The 13,066-nt window shown below is 45.8% G+C and overlaps 3 protein-coding genes across 4 annotated transcripts in view; 1 reads left to right on the plus strand and 2 right to left on the minus strand.

The window, feature by feature from the left end:
- LOC105562449 (protein phosphatase Slingshot-like) overlaps positions 1-7,006 on the minus strand; it is an 87,622-nt gene extending 80,616 nt beyond the window's left edge. The window contains exon 1 of one of the 2 annotated variants that reach the window (XM_012013306.1): positions 5,779-7,006. In XM_012013306.1, the coding sequence (XP_011868696.1) occupies positions 5,779-5,835 (57 nt within the window). In that variant the 5' untranslated portion in view covers positions 5,836-7,006. Of the gene's footprint in view, positions 1-2,273; positions 5,503-5,778 lie in introns of those variants that run through there. The other variant, XM_012013305.1, reaches the window with a different exon arrangement.
- Positions 7,007-9,046: 2,040 nt separating this feature from the next.
- On the plus strand, positions 9,047-11,319 carry LOC105562452 (ribosome maturation protein SBDS). The gene is made up of 3 exons (XM_012013308.1): positions 9,047-9,234; positions 9,432-9,750; positions 10,539-11,319. The coding sequence occupies exons 2-3, from the start codon at positions 9,620-9,622 to the stop codon at positions 11,167-11,169; spliced, it is 762 nt and encodes a 253-aa protein (XP_011868698.1). The 5' UTR covers positions 9,047-9,234; positions 9,432-9,619; the 3' UTR covers positions 11,170-11,319.
- LOC105562451 (cob(I)yrinic acid a,c-diamide adenosyltransferase, mitochondrial-like) lies at positions 11,205-12,733 on the minus strand. Its single transcript, XM_012013307.1, has 3 exons — positions 12,538-12,733; positions 12,009-12,378; positions 11,205-11,923 (listed from the first exon to the last, which is right to left on the minus strand). Exons 1-3 carry the CDS (start codon positions 12,615-12,617, stop codon positions 11,696-11,698), a joined length of 678 nt encoding a protein of 225 aa, XP_011868697.1. The 5' UTR covers positions 12,618-12,733; the 3' UTR covers positions 11,205-11,695.
- Between the last annotated feature and the right edge of the window lie 333 nt (positions 12,734-13,066).

A 13,066-nucleotide genomic window follows, 5' to 3' on the forward strand; every position in this document is an offset into this window, starting at 1 on the left:
CTTTAATCTTGTTTTGTATACAAAAACTTTGCAAGTGCAACAACGTTTACAGAAGATGTCAGTGGAGATGAAGTATACTATACGTTAACTGAATTAACTATTGCAAATTTGTCACCGAGAATAGGTCAACAGGCTCCCGTTCGATTGAATTCGAATATAGGACAATCGTGCAGAGCACCGCGCGATCAATATGCAAAATGTTAGAAAACCATTTTGACTGACCCAATTTTATTTCGATTTTCACCTCGTACCGTAATTAATACAACGTGATTACTTTGTGCCTTGGCGTGTTAATGTATACAAAAATATGCGCGTATCCATAATGTCGTACGCCATTAATGTGACTTTCCCCACTCGATACGGATTTGCGTGTTGCTTAGCGTGCCGTTATCGCGAATCTTGATTATCCTCGAAGAAAAGCATGTGATTAATTCGGTTAACGGTCGTTGTTCGCCACAATTATCTCTACAAAAGTTGCCGCTTATCTCGACGATCCGGTTCTTCTAATCAAAATCTAATTGGCCTCGTCACGAATTTGAATGGGCGATAAATTTCCATTTTAACAAAATTCGCCTGATGTCTTGATAAAGTAAAAAAAAATTACGTAAAATTGAAATGTACGTTTCTTTAAAAGTAAAAGTGAGTAATAAAATTTCAAAACACAAACGTGAAATTCGTGTTACAGTTACTCCAAGCAATTCTAAAGGCAAAGAAAAGCCTATCTGTTTACATTACTTTTACAATAATATCCAGAGTACGTTGTATCGCGTAATGTAGGATTTCGCTTCCAGGTTAAATTCTTCAATAAATCAATTTTCTCTTAATAAAAATGATCGACGCAATAACGGAGTTTTCCGAGTTATCAGTTCTCTTTGCAAGAGCAAATATAGATAATTGCAAGAATAAAGCACGTAAAAACAAAGCAGCGTTTTATTTCTCATTTACTTTCGAGTGGACTTCGGCTGAATCAATTTAAATTGAATTTCAATGTATAACATATCGAGAATTAATAAGTTTTATCAAGAAAGATATCCGGTCACAGGTGGTAGTTGTTAAGAAAAAACCAACTCCAAGATGAAATCTACTCATAAAATGAGTTGTAATGTATGTGAAAGAGTACACGGAGAGAATTTTCTCTTAAAGTTAATCCTGAAAATCGTGGGACAACGTGGCATTTTGAAGAACTACGAGATTTTGGAAATTTTACCGTACATTTTACTAGTAAAATGAAGAGAAAAATCCTCTGTTATGAAATAGGTTTCTAATATGAGATAGCAGGTTTTCAACGCCCAAATTCCCAAATTCAATCACAAAGCGTTTCTTTTTTTGCAACGATTATACAATCTAACAATGAATTTCCCGCTGAACAGATTTCGCTCCAAGGGGAATAAACTCATAGTGAAATCAACTGATAATGCCTGTTAATCGAGGGGTAAACCACTGAGGGCATTGTGGTGTACAGATTTGCGGCATTACTGGGCATTACTAGGCATTTTTGAGGCGTTAGTTTGGACATTAGGCTTTGCTGGGACATTATAAAGATAAAATAAGGAAAGGTAAGGGAACAAGATAAAGTAAGATAAAAGAAGATAAATAAGATAATAAGATAAAGTAATGCCCACTGGGCATTAGTGGGCATTGGTGTACGCGATTTTGGTCAGCGGTTTACCCCTCGAGAATTAAATTTGAAAGGAAAATTCTCTCCGTGTACGTTCCACATACTCTGGGAAAAAAAACGACAGTTAGCAACCCATTTTGAGGCCCACAATTAGTAATCGAATTATTTGGATTGTTCGTAACTCTATGGGAAAAATTTTGACCATTTTTTTGTAGTTAAGCAACTTAACACTTCGGTTAATGTCTCTTGTGAAAATTATCTTTGCGTTACTGAATATCGACAGAACTAATTGAGAGAATCGATTAGTATTACTTAAAAATCTTGGATATAGACAGAACAGCTAATTGCCATTTTTAGTCACGCGGGGTAAAATTCGTAAAAAATTAGAGGTGTTACGCAACAATCCAAATATTTCGATCGCTAATTGTGGGCCGCAAAATGGGTTGCTGTCTTGTTTTTTTTTCCCAGAGTAACAGTAACGACTCCACTCGGTTACGCGTAGTAGCCTCAAGATCTAAAATACTGTCGTTCCCCGGCTCCGACTTATTTGCTATAACGATCGCGGAAATCGCTAACGCACGAGGCGCCCTAGCGTGATTCTAAATTCGCGGCAGCAATCAGAGAAATCACCGGGTACCGGCATGTGAAGGCTTACTTTTGCGGTGACTCTGTCTCGCAATTGCGTGACGCGTACGCCGCACGCGACTCTCCGTCCGCGACGACGAGGTCGCCGATCGTCGCCCCGGAGTATGCTGGACCACGGCGAGGGTGGCTGGGGTGGCGACGGCGGCGGCAGGCCGTAGTGCAGAGCGGCTTTCTGCTTCAGCACGATCATGCCTCGTGCGTGAGAATCGACAAGATCGGCAGGGCGCTTATCCCCCACGCCGGATAAAATTCGTCAGACAGACCGCGATAACGAATCAGACGCACCTTAGCGCGATCGATTGAACCGTCAAACCTGAGCGATTTCGCGCTGATAATCGGATTTTCGCAATCAAGTACATCGTACACAAATGTGGTCCGAATATGTGTCGCTTTAATTTGCAATTATTATCCCGCTCTATTATCTTTCGACGTATTCGCGTGAAGAATGCGAGGACGCCCGCAACATCGCGAGACTTGCGTCCGACTTTGTAACCAGAATAACGCCCGTCGATAATGCTCGAAACAAAGAAATGAGATAAAGGAGAAGTGCGCGGCACCACAGGCAAATTAAGTAAATCCAATCCCCTTTCAATTCTCCCTCGCAATCAATTTTCTGCCCAACGAATTAATTCAACCCCTTCAATTATTTCTCCCGGCCGACTGTATTAATTACAATGCGATATTCGGCCGAATTCCCGCCTTACGTATGTCGCTTGTGACCCAACCGCGGGCTTCAGCCAGATCACGTTATCGCGACAGTGGTTCACGATTCTTTCAGTCTTGCAGTGGGAACACGATAAGGTAACAGCACACCGAACATATATCGGCTACGCGAGCTGCCGTCGTACCGAGTGACGGCGGACTGACTGAATCCGTCGGCATTGCGCCGAGGAGGGCTGCGAGAAAAAGAGAGAGAGAGAAAGAGAGCGTCCCCGTCTCGCTCGCTGACGCGCGCTTCGGGTCGAGTCGGGTCAGCAGCACCTCCGCGACGTGATCGTCACCCCCTTGGAGCGCAGGACGCGAGCGAAAGGTCGCGCCGAAGGTGGCTGCGTCACGAAGGACGAGACGATTTTCAGGAGCGCGCGGGGCGGAGAGCGTTGTGGAAAAAAAAAACGAATGGGAGCCCAGAGTGCCGGGGGTCGGGCGAGTCTTCGCGTTCAATTGTCTCGAGGGTCCATCGACGTTAACGGCGCGGCTGAATCTTTGCCAAATAAGTTTATTAGCGAATCCGGTCACTGCTCCGCGAGGAACTGCACGATGATCGTGCGTGAAATTGTTCGACTCTCTTTGCGGCCCGATAAGAAAGGATGTATTTTTTTAAAAGGACAAGCATTTGTTGTACGTGCAAATATACTTATAAGTGACTGTTGATTGTGCAAAACCGTACTGAAAAAATTGAAAACGCGAAAAAAAATTAACCGCCGTGTCCTATGGTTTTGAAAATCACGCGAGCGTTCAATTACGCGCCTTAAAGTCGCAAAAAATTGAAAATAGCAACGGAAAATTAAAGCAACGCTTATACCAGCTTCACAGCGAAACCACCGGTGAGGTGGTCGATTATAAAAATATAACACCTAGTGTTAATATCGTCATATTTTCACGCATAGTAGAAAAATACACGAGGGGTAAATGAGGGCATTGTGGCGTACAGATTTGCGGCGTTACTGGACATCAGTTTGGCCATTATAAGGATAAAATAAGATAAAGTAATGGCCCACTGGGCATTAGCAGGTATTGGTGTGCATGATTTCGGTCAGCGAGTTAAATACATGTATCCGAGTATCAGCTCGTCGAAGCTGAAGCTTCCGAGCATTCGACATCCGTGTGAAAAAATTATTTTACCTTGAAAAAAAATTTTGATTTAAAAATGCGAAACTAATCTTTCAGATTCGGTTCTGCTTCTGTAATAAATTGCTTTGAGAGGCATAAAATCTCTTGTTCATTACGTCCAGTATTGAACGGTGAAAAACCGTTAATCGAAAAATACGTAATCAACTGTGAAGCTCCACGTTTTGCGCACGCAAATTATTGCGGCGCATTAGACGATTGAGATCTAAACGTTACTGCCGTTCCATCATATTATTGTTAAAATTGTATTCATACATCGCGTAAAAAAAATCGAAAGTCTTCGTAACTTAATTCGCGATATTATTATTGCAATTGGAATATTAAACCTTTGCTTTGAGAAACAAGGTATAGTGCCTTGTTCATTACACCCAGTATTGAACGGTGAAAAACCGCCAATCAAAAAATATGTAATCAACTGTGAAGCTCCACGTTACGCGCGCGTAAATTATTGCGGCACATTAGACGATTGAGATCTAAACGTTACTGCCGTTCCATCGTATTATTATTAAAATTGTATTCATACATCGCGTAAAAAAAAATCGAAAATCTCCGTAACTTAATTCGCGACATTATTATTGCAACAAGAGAATGTTAAACCTTTGCAATTGCGCGATATAATTCAACGACCGATAACTCCGATAACGAGCGAGCCACTCGATAGACCGTCGGCTGCAATGACTGACCAAAAAAACACACAGTTTCACACTTGGCCGTCGTCATTGCGCGATTCCGCTGTTCCGGGAAAGGGACTCGTCAAATTGTCGACCGTATCTGCTGTTATCAGCGCGAACGGAAGGGCTTAATCATTCGTCAGCCGTTCGCGCGGCGCGACAGAGGGAAAGAAAAGGGAAGGTTCGCGCGTCCTTCCATCTTCATCCTGGGCTGCCGGGAAACTCCTCGGTATCGAGAAAGTGCCACCGCGAGCGTCGATAGATACTCGGCGATCGCTGACAACTGAATGCCAAAAGCCGCCTTCGCGCGACCGCGTGAGAGAACCCTTCTTCCACCGATGACGAGCGTGCGAACGGAAAGCGAGAGCGCGCGAGCGGGGAAACAAAAAGCCGTGTAACAACACAATTACCACGGGACGCGAGCGATCCGCGAGGAATCGCGCGCCGCGGAGAGGCCTCCGCGTATCGAGGACGAACGGCGGAGAGCCGTGAAATTCCGAGCGAGCGAGAGAGAAGAGAGAGAGAGAGAGAGAGAGAGAAAGAGAGCGGGTAGTTTTACCGCCTGCCCATCCACCTACGTTTGTTTACCCTACCGAGTCCCTTTGTTTCGGCGAGCCCGCGATTCGCGGCCGCGGGTTCGCGTCTCGCGCGCGTAGACGCTCAATCGGAGCTCCCTGAATTCACATCTCGACTCCCTTTTCCGCGCGGCTGTCGGTGCGCCGCCAAATAAGGCAGAGGCCGCCGCGCCGGCCGAGCTCCGGCGAGCCGAGCGGAGCCGAGCCGAGCTGTGAGGCCAGGCGAAGCCGCGCGGCGGACCCGAGTCGCTCGCGGTACTCCGGGGCGGCAATGTATGTACTGTAACTAGTGAACGCTCGCTGGCGGCCCTCGGACAAATGACGCGCCGACGGCGCGGCGCGGCGGACGCGCGACGCGCGACGCGCCGGCGGCCGCGCGCGCGACGACGGGAAGGTAAACGCCACGCGAGGAAAAACTCACCGAGCTCTGCGGGGAACTGGACACGCTCGGGGAACGCTGCACTGTGACCAACGCCATGGTGATGCGGCACCGCCGTCGCACCGTCCCGGCCTCGCGGCGCGGCAGGGACCCTCGCTCAACACCGCTGTCGCGCGCGCACGTACGATCGCGCCGTCAGGAGCGAGGAAAACCCGTCATTTTTCGCGCACCTTTGACGGTATCGCGCTCGCGGCGGCCATGTTCGATACAGTCGACGGCAGCGCACCGCGCACGCTCGCGCCGTGCGCTCTCTCTCTCTCTCTCTCTCTCTCTCTCTTCTCTCTCTCTCTCTCTCTCTCTCTCTCTCTCTCTCTCTGTCGTCACGCCCGCCCTCCGCCCCGCACCGGACCGGCGGACCCAAAAGACGCGCGCGACTCCGCTCTTATCGCGCGCGCTGCTCGACGTGACGTCACGTTTCCGAGTTTCGCGGCGCCACGCAACGCGATCTCGCGGTACGCGCTGGTACTCTCTCTCGAATTTTCCTTCTCTCATGATAAATACACGTTGCTAGAGGGTGCGTTCCCATTTCTTCCGAGTCCTATTGCCCCAGTAGGGGCTGTTACTCCTGACAACTTGGAAGATTCGAAGCTTCGAAGGAATGTATAATATTTATTAATGATCCCTTGATAAAAGATTGTTCACTCACCGATACCTTGCGGCGAAGTTGTATCTCTACGTTGATTCCGCAATAGCGCCCGACGCCTCCTCCTCCGCTCAGACGACCTCCTCTCAGGTGTCGTTGTCTCAGCTGTCCTGCGACACACTCGCGAATTTACACTTCCGTTCGCAAAGTCACTTGTCGCTGTCACTGTATCCAAATGTCACTTCACTCGCGAATTTACACTTCCGTTTGCAAAGTCACTTGTCACCGTCACTGTATCCAACTGCCACTTCTTCGGTTTTCACCGTGTCTGATTGTCACCGAGTCCGATCACCGCTACGAAATGTTCGATTACATCGAGCAACAATGGCAAATCGTGGGGATTCAGCGATCGCACGATGATCAATCGCAGCGAGCGACCGCGGTTTCTTCCCGCACTCGTCGCGAACGCGTATCAAGAAAGAATAACACGAAATGCAAAGCGACGCGGGCATAACCGACCAGTTCGACTGTCGCCGCGCGAATGATCCTGCGTACGGCGCCGTAAACGCCGTAAAAACGGGTATCGAAAAAATTGTTTTCGACCGAGGTGCTCACGGCGCTACGTCATTTCTTGGAATCCGCGCTCGGTTTTTACGGTGTTTACGGCGCCGTACGCAGGATCATTCGCGCGGCGACAGTCGAATTGGTCGGTTGTGCCCGCGCCGCTTCGCATATCGTATTATTCTTTAACTTGTTACGCGTTCGCGACAAGTGCGGGAAGAAACCGCGATCGCTCTCTGTGAATAATCAATGATCGATATTATCGTGCGATCGTTGAATTCCCGCGATTTGTGTCAGTGATTTGTGCGGGTATCGGTGCGACGATGTAATCGAACAGTTCGTAGTGCGCAATCGAACTTAAGCCCAATGTCCACAATACTAGAACTTGGTCCAAGTTCTAGTTTCGAGAAATCTGTAGCCATGCAATCAACGTGCAGCTATTCCATAAAAGCGACGAAACTTCGAAAATTCAAAACTTCGAAACTTCGAATCTTCGAAAAATTCGAAAACTTCAATTCTCGAATAATTTCTACGAAGCTTCGAAGCTTCGAAATTGAAAATCTTCGAAGAAAAATTTCAGCTCTAAGTGAGAGTGACAAGTGACTTTACAAACGGAAGTGTAAATTCGCGAGTGAAGTGGCATTTGGATACAGTGACAGTGACAACCCAGAAAACATTTTGCGCGCAAACATCTGGCATTACGACGACGCACTTGAACAGAATTTTGCTTGCGTTGTTGAGCCATTTTTGTACGTGAGTTGTTAGATATTTGCGCGCAAAATTGTACGTTAATATCATAAGCTATAAATCACTAGCGTGTAAAAGCACAGACCGAACATATCTTACGGACAAAACTCAGGCAAATCTCATACAAATTTGCATGCATAAGACAAGCAAAATTTGCGCGCAAGAATTGTTATCTGGGAAGTGACTTTATAAACGAAAGTGTAAATTCGCGATTGTGTCGAAGGCCAGCTGAGACAACGACACCTGAAAGGAGAACACCAGGAGAAGGAGACGTCGGGCGCCATTGCAGAATCAACGTATACAGGGACCAGGGTGAATCGGAGCAGTTGTTACAACTTTTTACCATAGGAGATGAATTACCGACCGCAACTGTAACCAAAAATGGGAAAAATCTCGTTATACATGTCTCAATAATGTAATATCTAATTGTATCTCGAGAAATATAAGTAGTAGATATTACATGACAGACGCATATAACGAGATTTTTCCATTTTTTCTAGGTTTGGCTACAGTTGCGGTCGGTAATTCATCTCCTATGGTAAAAAGTTGTAGCAACTGCTCTGATTCATGCCCATTCTACACCTAGGGATGATCCTACTTGTGGCTCATCCGATACTCGCTTCTATACCTAAAGCTAATCCTACTTACAGCTTATCCGAGGAAGTAGTATAAAGTGTAAAAGGTACACTGTAGTTGTACTTTGGTACGATTGGAAACCAACCAAAGTGTAAACCTTTTACACTTTATACTACTCCCTCGAATAAGCTGTAAGTAGGGTTAGCTTTAGGTATAGAAGCGAGTATCGGATGAGCCACAAGTAGGATCATCCCTAGGTGTAGAATGGGCATCACCCTGTATACAAATCCGCCGCTGCGCATCGTGTCGGTGAGTGAAAAGTTTTTTTTATTAAAGTAACGGAATCTACATTTTTTGATCGTAGATTGTAGATTGACATTGTACATTTCGTAGATCCGTTACGTTAAATCTGATTGGTTATGACTAGATTTCTGCTGTTAAGCCTATCACACAATGCCTGGCAACAGGCAATAGGAATAGAGAATAGAATTTTTGACGCGTTGAATTCGTCGGAAATTTTCTTCCAACCAATCCAACGCGTCAGAAATTCTATTCCCTGTTCCTATTGCTTGTGCTTTCCTATTGTATGATAGGCTTTATGCTTTCTGCTTTCCAAGGTGTGAACCCGGCCTTAGGCTGGTATTACATTGGTCGAACGAGTTCTTTTAAGTGTGTTGATTGGCTACGGGATAGTAAAATTCTCGAGTATGTAGAAATTTTCTATTCAGCAGCCAATCGAGACGCTTGAAAACTTCGACGTACGACAAATGTGACATCATTAGCCTTTCGTGTTGACAGATCTCTGTAAACACTCTTGTAAGAGCGAACTGGAGCGTTTGCACGCCAAGGGCACGTAGTAGCCATTGGAAAGATAAAGAAGAAGAAGAAGAAGGGCACGTAGTTATTTAAATACCAAAAACACAATCCCAAAAAGTGTTTCGACGAAAAATCTGATCGCATAGTTTCGCGAGGTATGTTTCGGATGTTTTATCAACGTTTATATCACGCACTTAGATAACGAGATATATGCCAATCGCGGTGTATACAATTAATCTTTCTTCCTTGACATAAAATTTCCGACAGTGAACGTAACATCAAAATAACGAGGCGCGCGCGACGATAGAAATAAATTTCAACGTATCGATCGGTTATTATTTTGCTGTTGCAGTCGCCCAGTTGGTCGCACGTCGCACGCGTTGCCGCGCGTCGAGCGTGCGTATGTGTACCGTTTGCAAAATAATGCGCAATTCTTCTCGCAGCGAAGGCAAGGTGTGAGTAGAATTGAAAGCGAGGACTGTATTGTCGATCGCGAGCACTTTTCGCTGGTAAGCACATCGGTCCGAGCTCGCGGCGACGATGTCGAAGATATTTACGCCGACGAATCAAATAAGGCTGACGAATGTGGCCGTGGTGCGTATGAAGAAGGCTGGCAAGCGATTTGAGATCGCGTGCTACAAGAACAAAGTGATGGCCTGGAGGAACAAGCTGTGAGTTCTCTAGCGCCTGTCCGTTTAACCTCATTCACATTAATGACACTATTCCTGTCAGGAAATGCGAAACCCCAGTGTCGACAGTGCCAGAGGACAAAAGTCCAGTCGACACGTCGAAGACGCGAGAGCAAAAAAAGAATTTATTCTGTAAGAATGTTCTGTAACACTGTATCTCTATGAGCTATGTAGCGCTGTGGAGTAACGCCCGGTCTACGACAAGTTGTTAGTCGTCGATCAGAAGTCTGAATTATATGTCGATTCGTTTTCCTTCTAGGTGAAAGAAAACGGGCCGACATAAAATTCTGACTACTAACGACTAATAACTCGTTGCAGACTAAAGAGCCAGAGAGTTACAGAGCAAGGCGTAAACTGCTGACGAAAATCATGCACACTAATGCTTACTAATGCCCAGTGGGCATTTGTCTTATTTTATTTTTATGATGCTCCAGCAAGGCCTGATGCCCAGAAAATGCCTAGTAATGTGCCAAATCTGTATACCACAATGCCCTCAGCAGTTTACCCTCGTTACAGAGTTTACAAAGTTTACGGAGGAAAAATATTACCCGGGTACAGAGCTAAATCAATTGTATCCACAAGATTTTGATATTTACCTTGTTTCCTTCTCGCATCTTTTACCTTTGGAAACCAATTTGTTTACCTGCTTTAACATTTGTATGTTTAGTAACTTGATGTTTCACCATTCACAGTTTGAAGGAATCGTATCGTGTAGTTTATTATTCAGAAGATTTTTCTCCGTTACTCGTACAACGTGGAATATATTTCAGGGAAAAGGACATCGACGAAGTACTGCAGACGCACACAATATTTACCAATGTGTCGAAGGGCCAGGTGGCGAAGAAGGAAGATCTCGTGAAGTCTTTCGAGACCGAGGATCAGACCGAGATCTGCAAGCAGATCCTGGCTAAAGGCGAGCTTCAGGTTTCCGATAAAGAGAGGCATCTGGCGCTGGAGTCCATGTTCAAGGACATTGCCACGACGGTCGCCAGCAAGTGTATAAATCCAGAGACCAAGCATCCGTATCCGGTCACCATGATCGAGAACGCCATGAGGGACGAGATACATTTTTCCGTCAAGCCTAATCGAAACGCCAAGCAGCAAGCGCTGGACGTTATCTCGCAGCTGAAAGCGGTGATGCCTCTGGAACGTGCCCAAATGAGGCTCAGGATTGTCATACCGAAGAAAGAGGCCCGAAAGTTGAAGGACAAAATCGTTAAATTCGCGACCAAGATGGAAACAGAGGAATGGGACAGTGGATCGTTAACGATAATCTGCTTAATCGACCCAGGCCAGTACAGAGGGCTAGACGAGTTGATACGATCGGAAACTAAGGGCACTGCTTTGATGGAACTGGTGAATTTGAACGAGGTGGCCGAAGGGGAAGAGCTCTTAACATAAATGGCGAATGGAGTCGCTGTTTCTAGAGATTGTTATTCACTGGAGAGTGAGATTCGTATTTATTAACTCTAATTAATATTTTAAGTATACGGTTGATAACTTTGTTACATCTTAATCGTAGCTAATAAAAGCAATTCGCATTTGTATTTACAAGCTTCATTTCAGTAAATTATCTACAGCGGTATCTTCACCACGACGCTGTTCCTATTGAGAACTGCAATATCCACTTTAAGATATCGCAATCGAGAATTGCACACACGCTCTCTCCGTTCAACTAATTTTACTCCGTTTAAAAATTGCAATTGTAGATATGTAACGGAATATCGTTTCGAAGAGTGTACATGTGCTGCTACTTGCCGAACAAGTAAATAAACGAACGTTCGATAACAATCAATGGCAATCAATCTGGAAGTTTGTTAGTTCTATATTTATATCTGAGACTGCTGCGTCATATGTACGTGTGTAAATATTTGTATGTTGTGTCAGTGCGCAAAAATGCCCTACAAAAGTTTGCGAATGAGTCCCTTCACTTCTCCTCGGTCACTTCCGCTCGCGGAATATAGATATTCTCCGTACGCTGGTCGCACTTGGCCGCAATACGCGATACCGTTAGAAGAAAGTCTGCCAGCCTATTTAAGTACGTTTGCGCTTCTTTATCTAGAGCACCGTCCCGTACTAATGTCGTGATACTCCTCTCAGCACGCCTGCATACAGTTCGCGCAACGTGCAGGGAAGCGCAAGCCTTTCCGCCGCCCTAGTTTCAGAACGTCGAGATAGGATTAGCGCCAACAAAACTAAAATATACGTATACACGCGCGCAAAAGTATCTAGATAATTACTGGAATGATGTAATCCTCGGGAGGAGGCAGCTGGTTCGCGTATTCGAGGATCCACTCCTCCAAGTCTTTGGTGTGTTTGCTCTCGAAGAACCTGGTCTTCCCAGGCACGGACTTTGATATTGCGTGGCTCAGGTCAAATAGGATCATTTGTACCCTCTTGAGTTTGTCAACGTACGGATGCTCGACCTTGCCGTCGCAGGCGAACTCCCTCGCCAGTCCTATGTAGGACGACAGCTCGTCTGTCGCGCCGAGGGCGTTGAAGATCATGTCGTCCTTCGGCTTCGTGTCCCCGGCGTCTGTGATCGTCAATCCGGAGTCGCCGTCGCGCGAGAACACCGCCACCTCGGCCACGTTGGACGTTGTGGCGCCGCTGTAACGATTGTCATCGTCAGTAAACCAGCAATTACTTCAATACAATATTTCTCCCGCGTAAGACACGGAGTATAGCGAATCTGTCAATTGTTGTCAATTACAACGTAATGTTACTCGCGTTGCGCTTTGAGGTTATGAAGGGCATATAAACACGTACTTGTGTCTCAAGGACATACACTGCACCCCGCTCTTGTATATGACAGCTGATTTTTTCCACAGGCCTCTGATTAATTCCATCTCGCGTCTTCGTACGCGGTTCACTCGGCCCAATTAACGCAGCTCACGTGCGAGCCCTTTAATCGTCGATCGCTAGCTAGTGACACCACAGTATAACCCCAGTATGGGCACTCGCTCTTTTGTTACAGTGGATGTGTTCGAAAATGGATTTAGTTACTGCCAGTGAAAACAGTATAGTTGGTAGCAATGAAAATTACTGGTGCTGCGTTTTTCGCACGCCAGTAAAGTCAGTAAGGCTGGGAAATTGACCAATCACAGTTCATTATTCGACTTACGACATCCAATGTAGACCCAGCCTTAAGCCCGCTGCAGACGATGCTATTTTCCCTGCTGGATTGCTTGCAATCTAATAAATTACTATCGTTGCACCATTCAGCACTCAGGATTCCTAGTAATTTACTAAATCGCAAGCAATCCAGCAGAAAAAATAGCATCGTCTGCAGCGGGCT

Source organism: Vollenhovia emeryi, unplaced genomic scaffold (assembly GCF_000949405.1).
Source record: "Vollenhovia emeryi isolate VEMERY1.0 unplaced genomic scaffold, V.emery_V1.0 DF939187.1, whole genome shotgun sequence".
Taxonomy (NCBI): domain Eukaryota; kingdom Metazoa; phylum Arthropoda; class Insecta; order Hymenoptera; family Formicidae; genus Vollenhovia; species Vollenhovia emeryi.

Bases quoted from the DNA above. Each gene is read 5' to 3' on its own strand.
- LOC105562452 (XM_012013308.1), top strand. From the start codon at position 9,620: ATGTCGAAGATATTTACGCCGACGAATCAAATAAGGCTGACGAATGTG. The intron at 9,751-10,538 runs GTGAGTTCTCTA...AATATATTTCAG, and splicing joins ATGGCCTGGAGGAACAAGCT to GGAAAAGGACATCGACGAAG.
- LOC105562451 (XM_012013307.1), bottom strand. From the start codon at position 12,617: ATGGAATTAATCAGAGGCCTGTGGAAAAAATCAGCTGTCATATACAAG. The intron at 12,379-12,537 runs GTACGTGTTTAT...CAATCGTTACAG, and splicing joins TGTATGTCCTTGAGACACAA to CGGCGCCACAACGTCCAACG. The intron at 11,924-12,008 runs GTAATTATCTAG...TTCTGAAACTAG, and splicing joins CCGAGGATTACATCATTCCA to GGCGGCGGAAAGGCTTGCGC.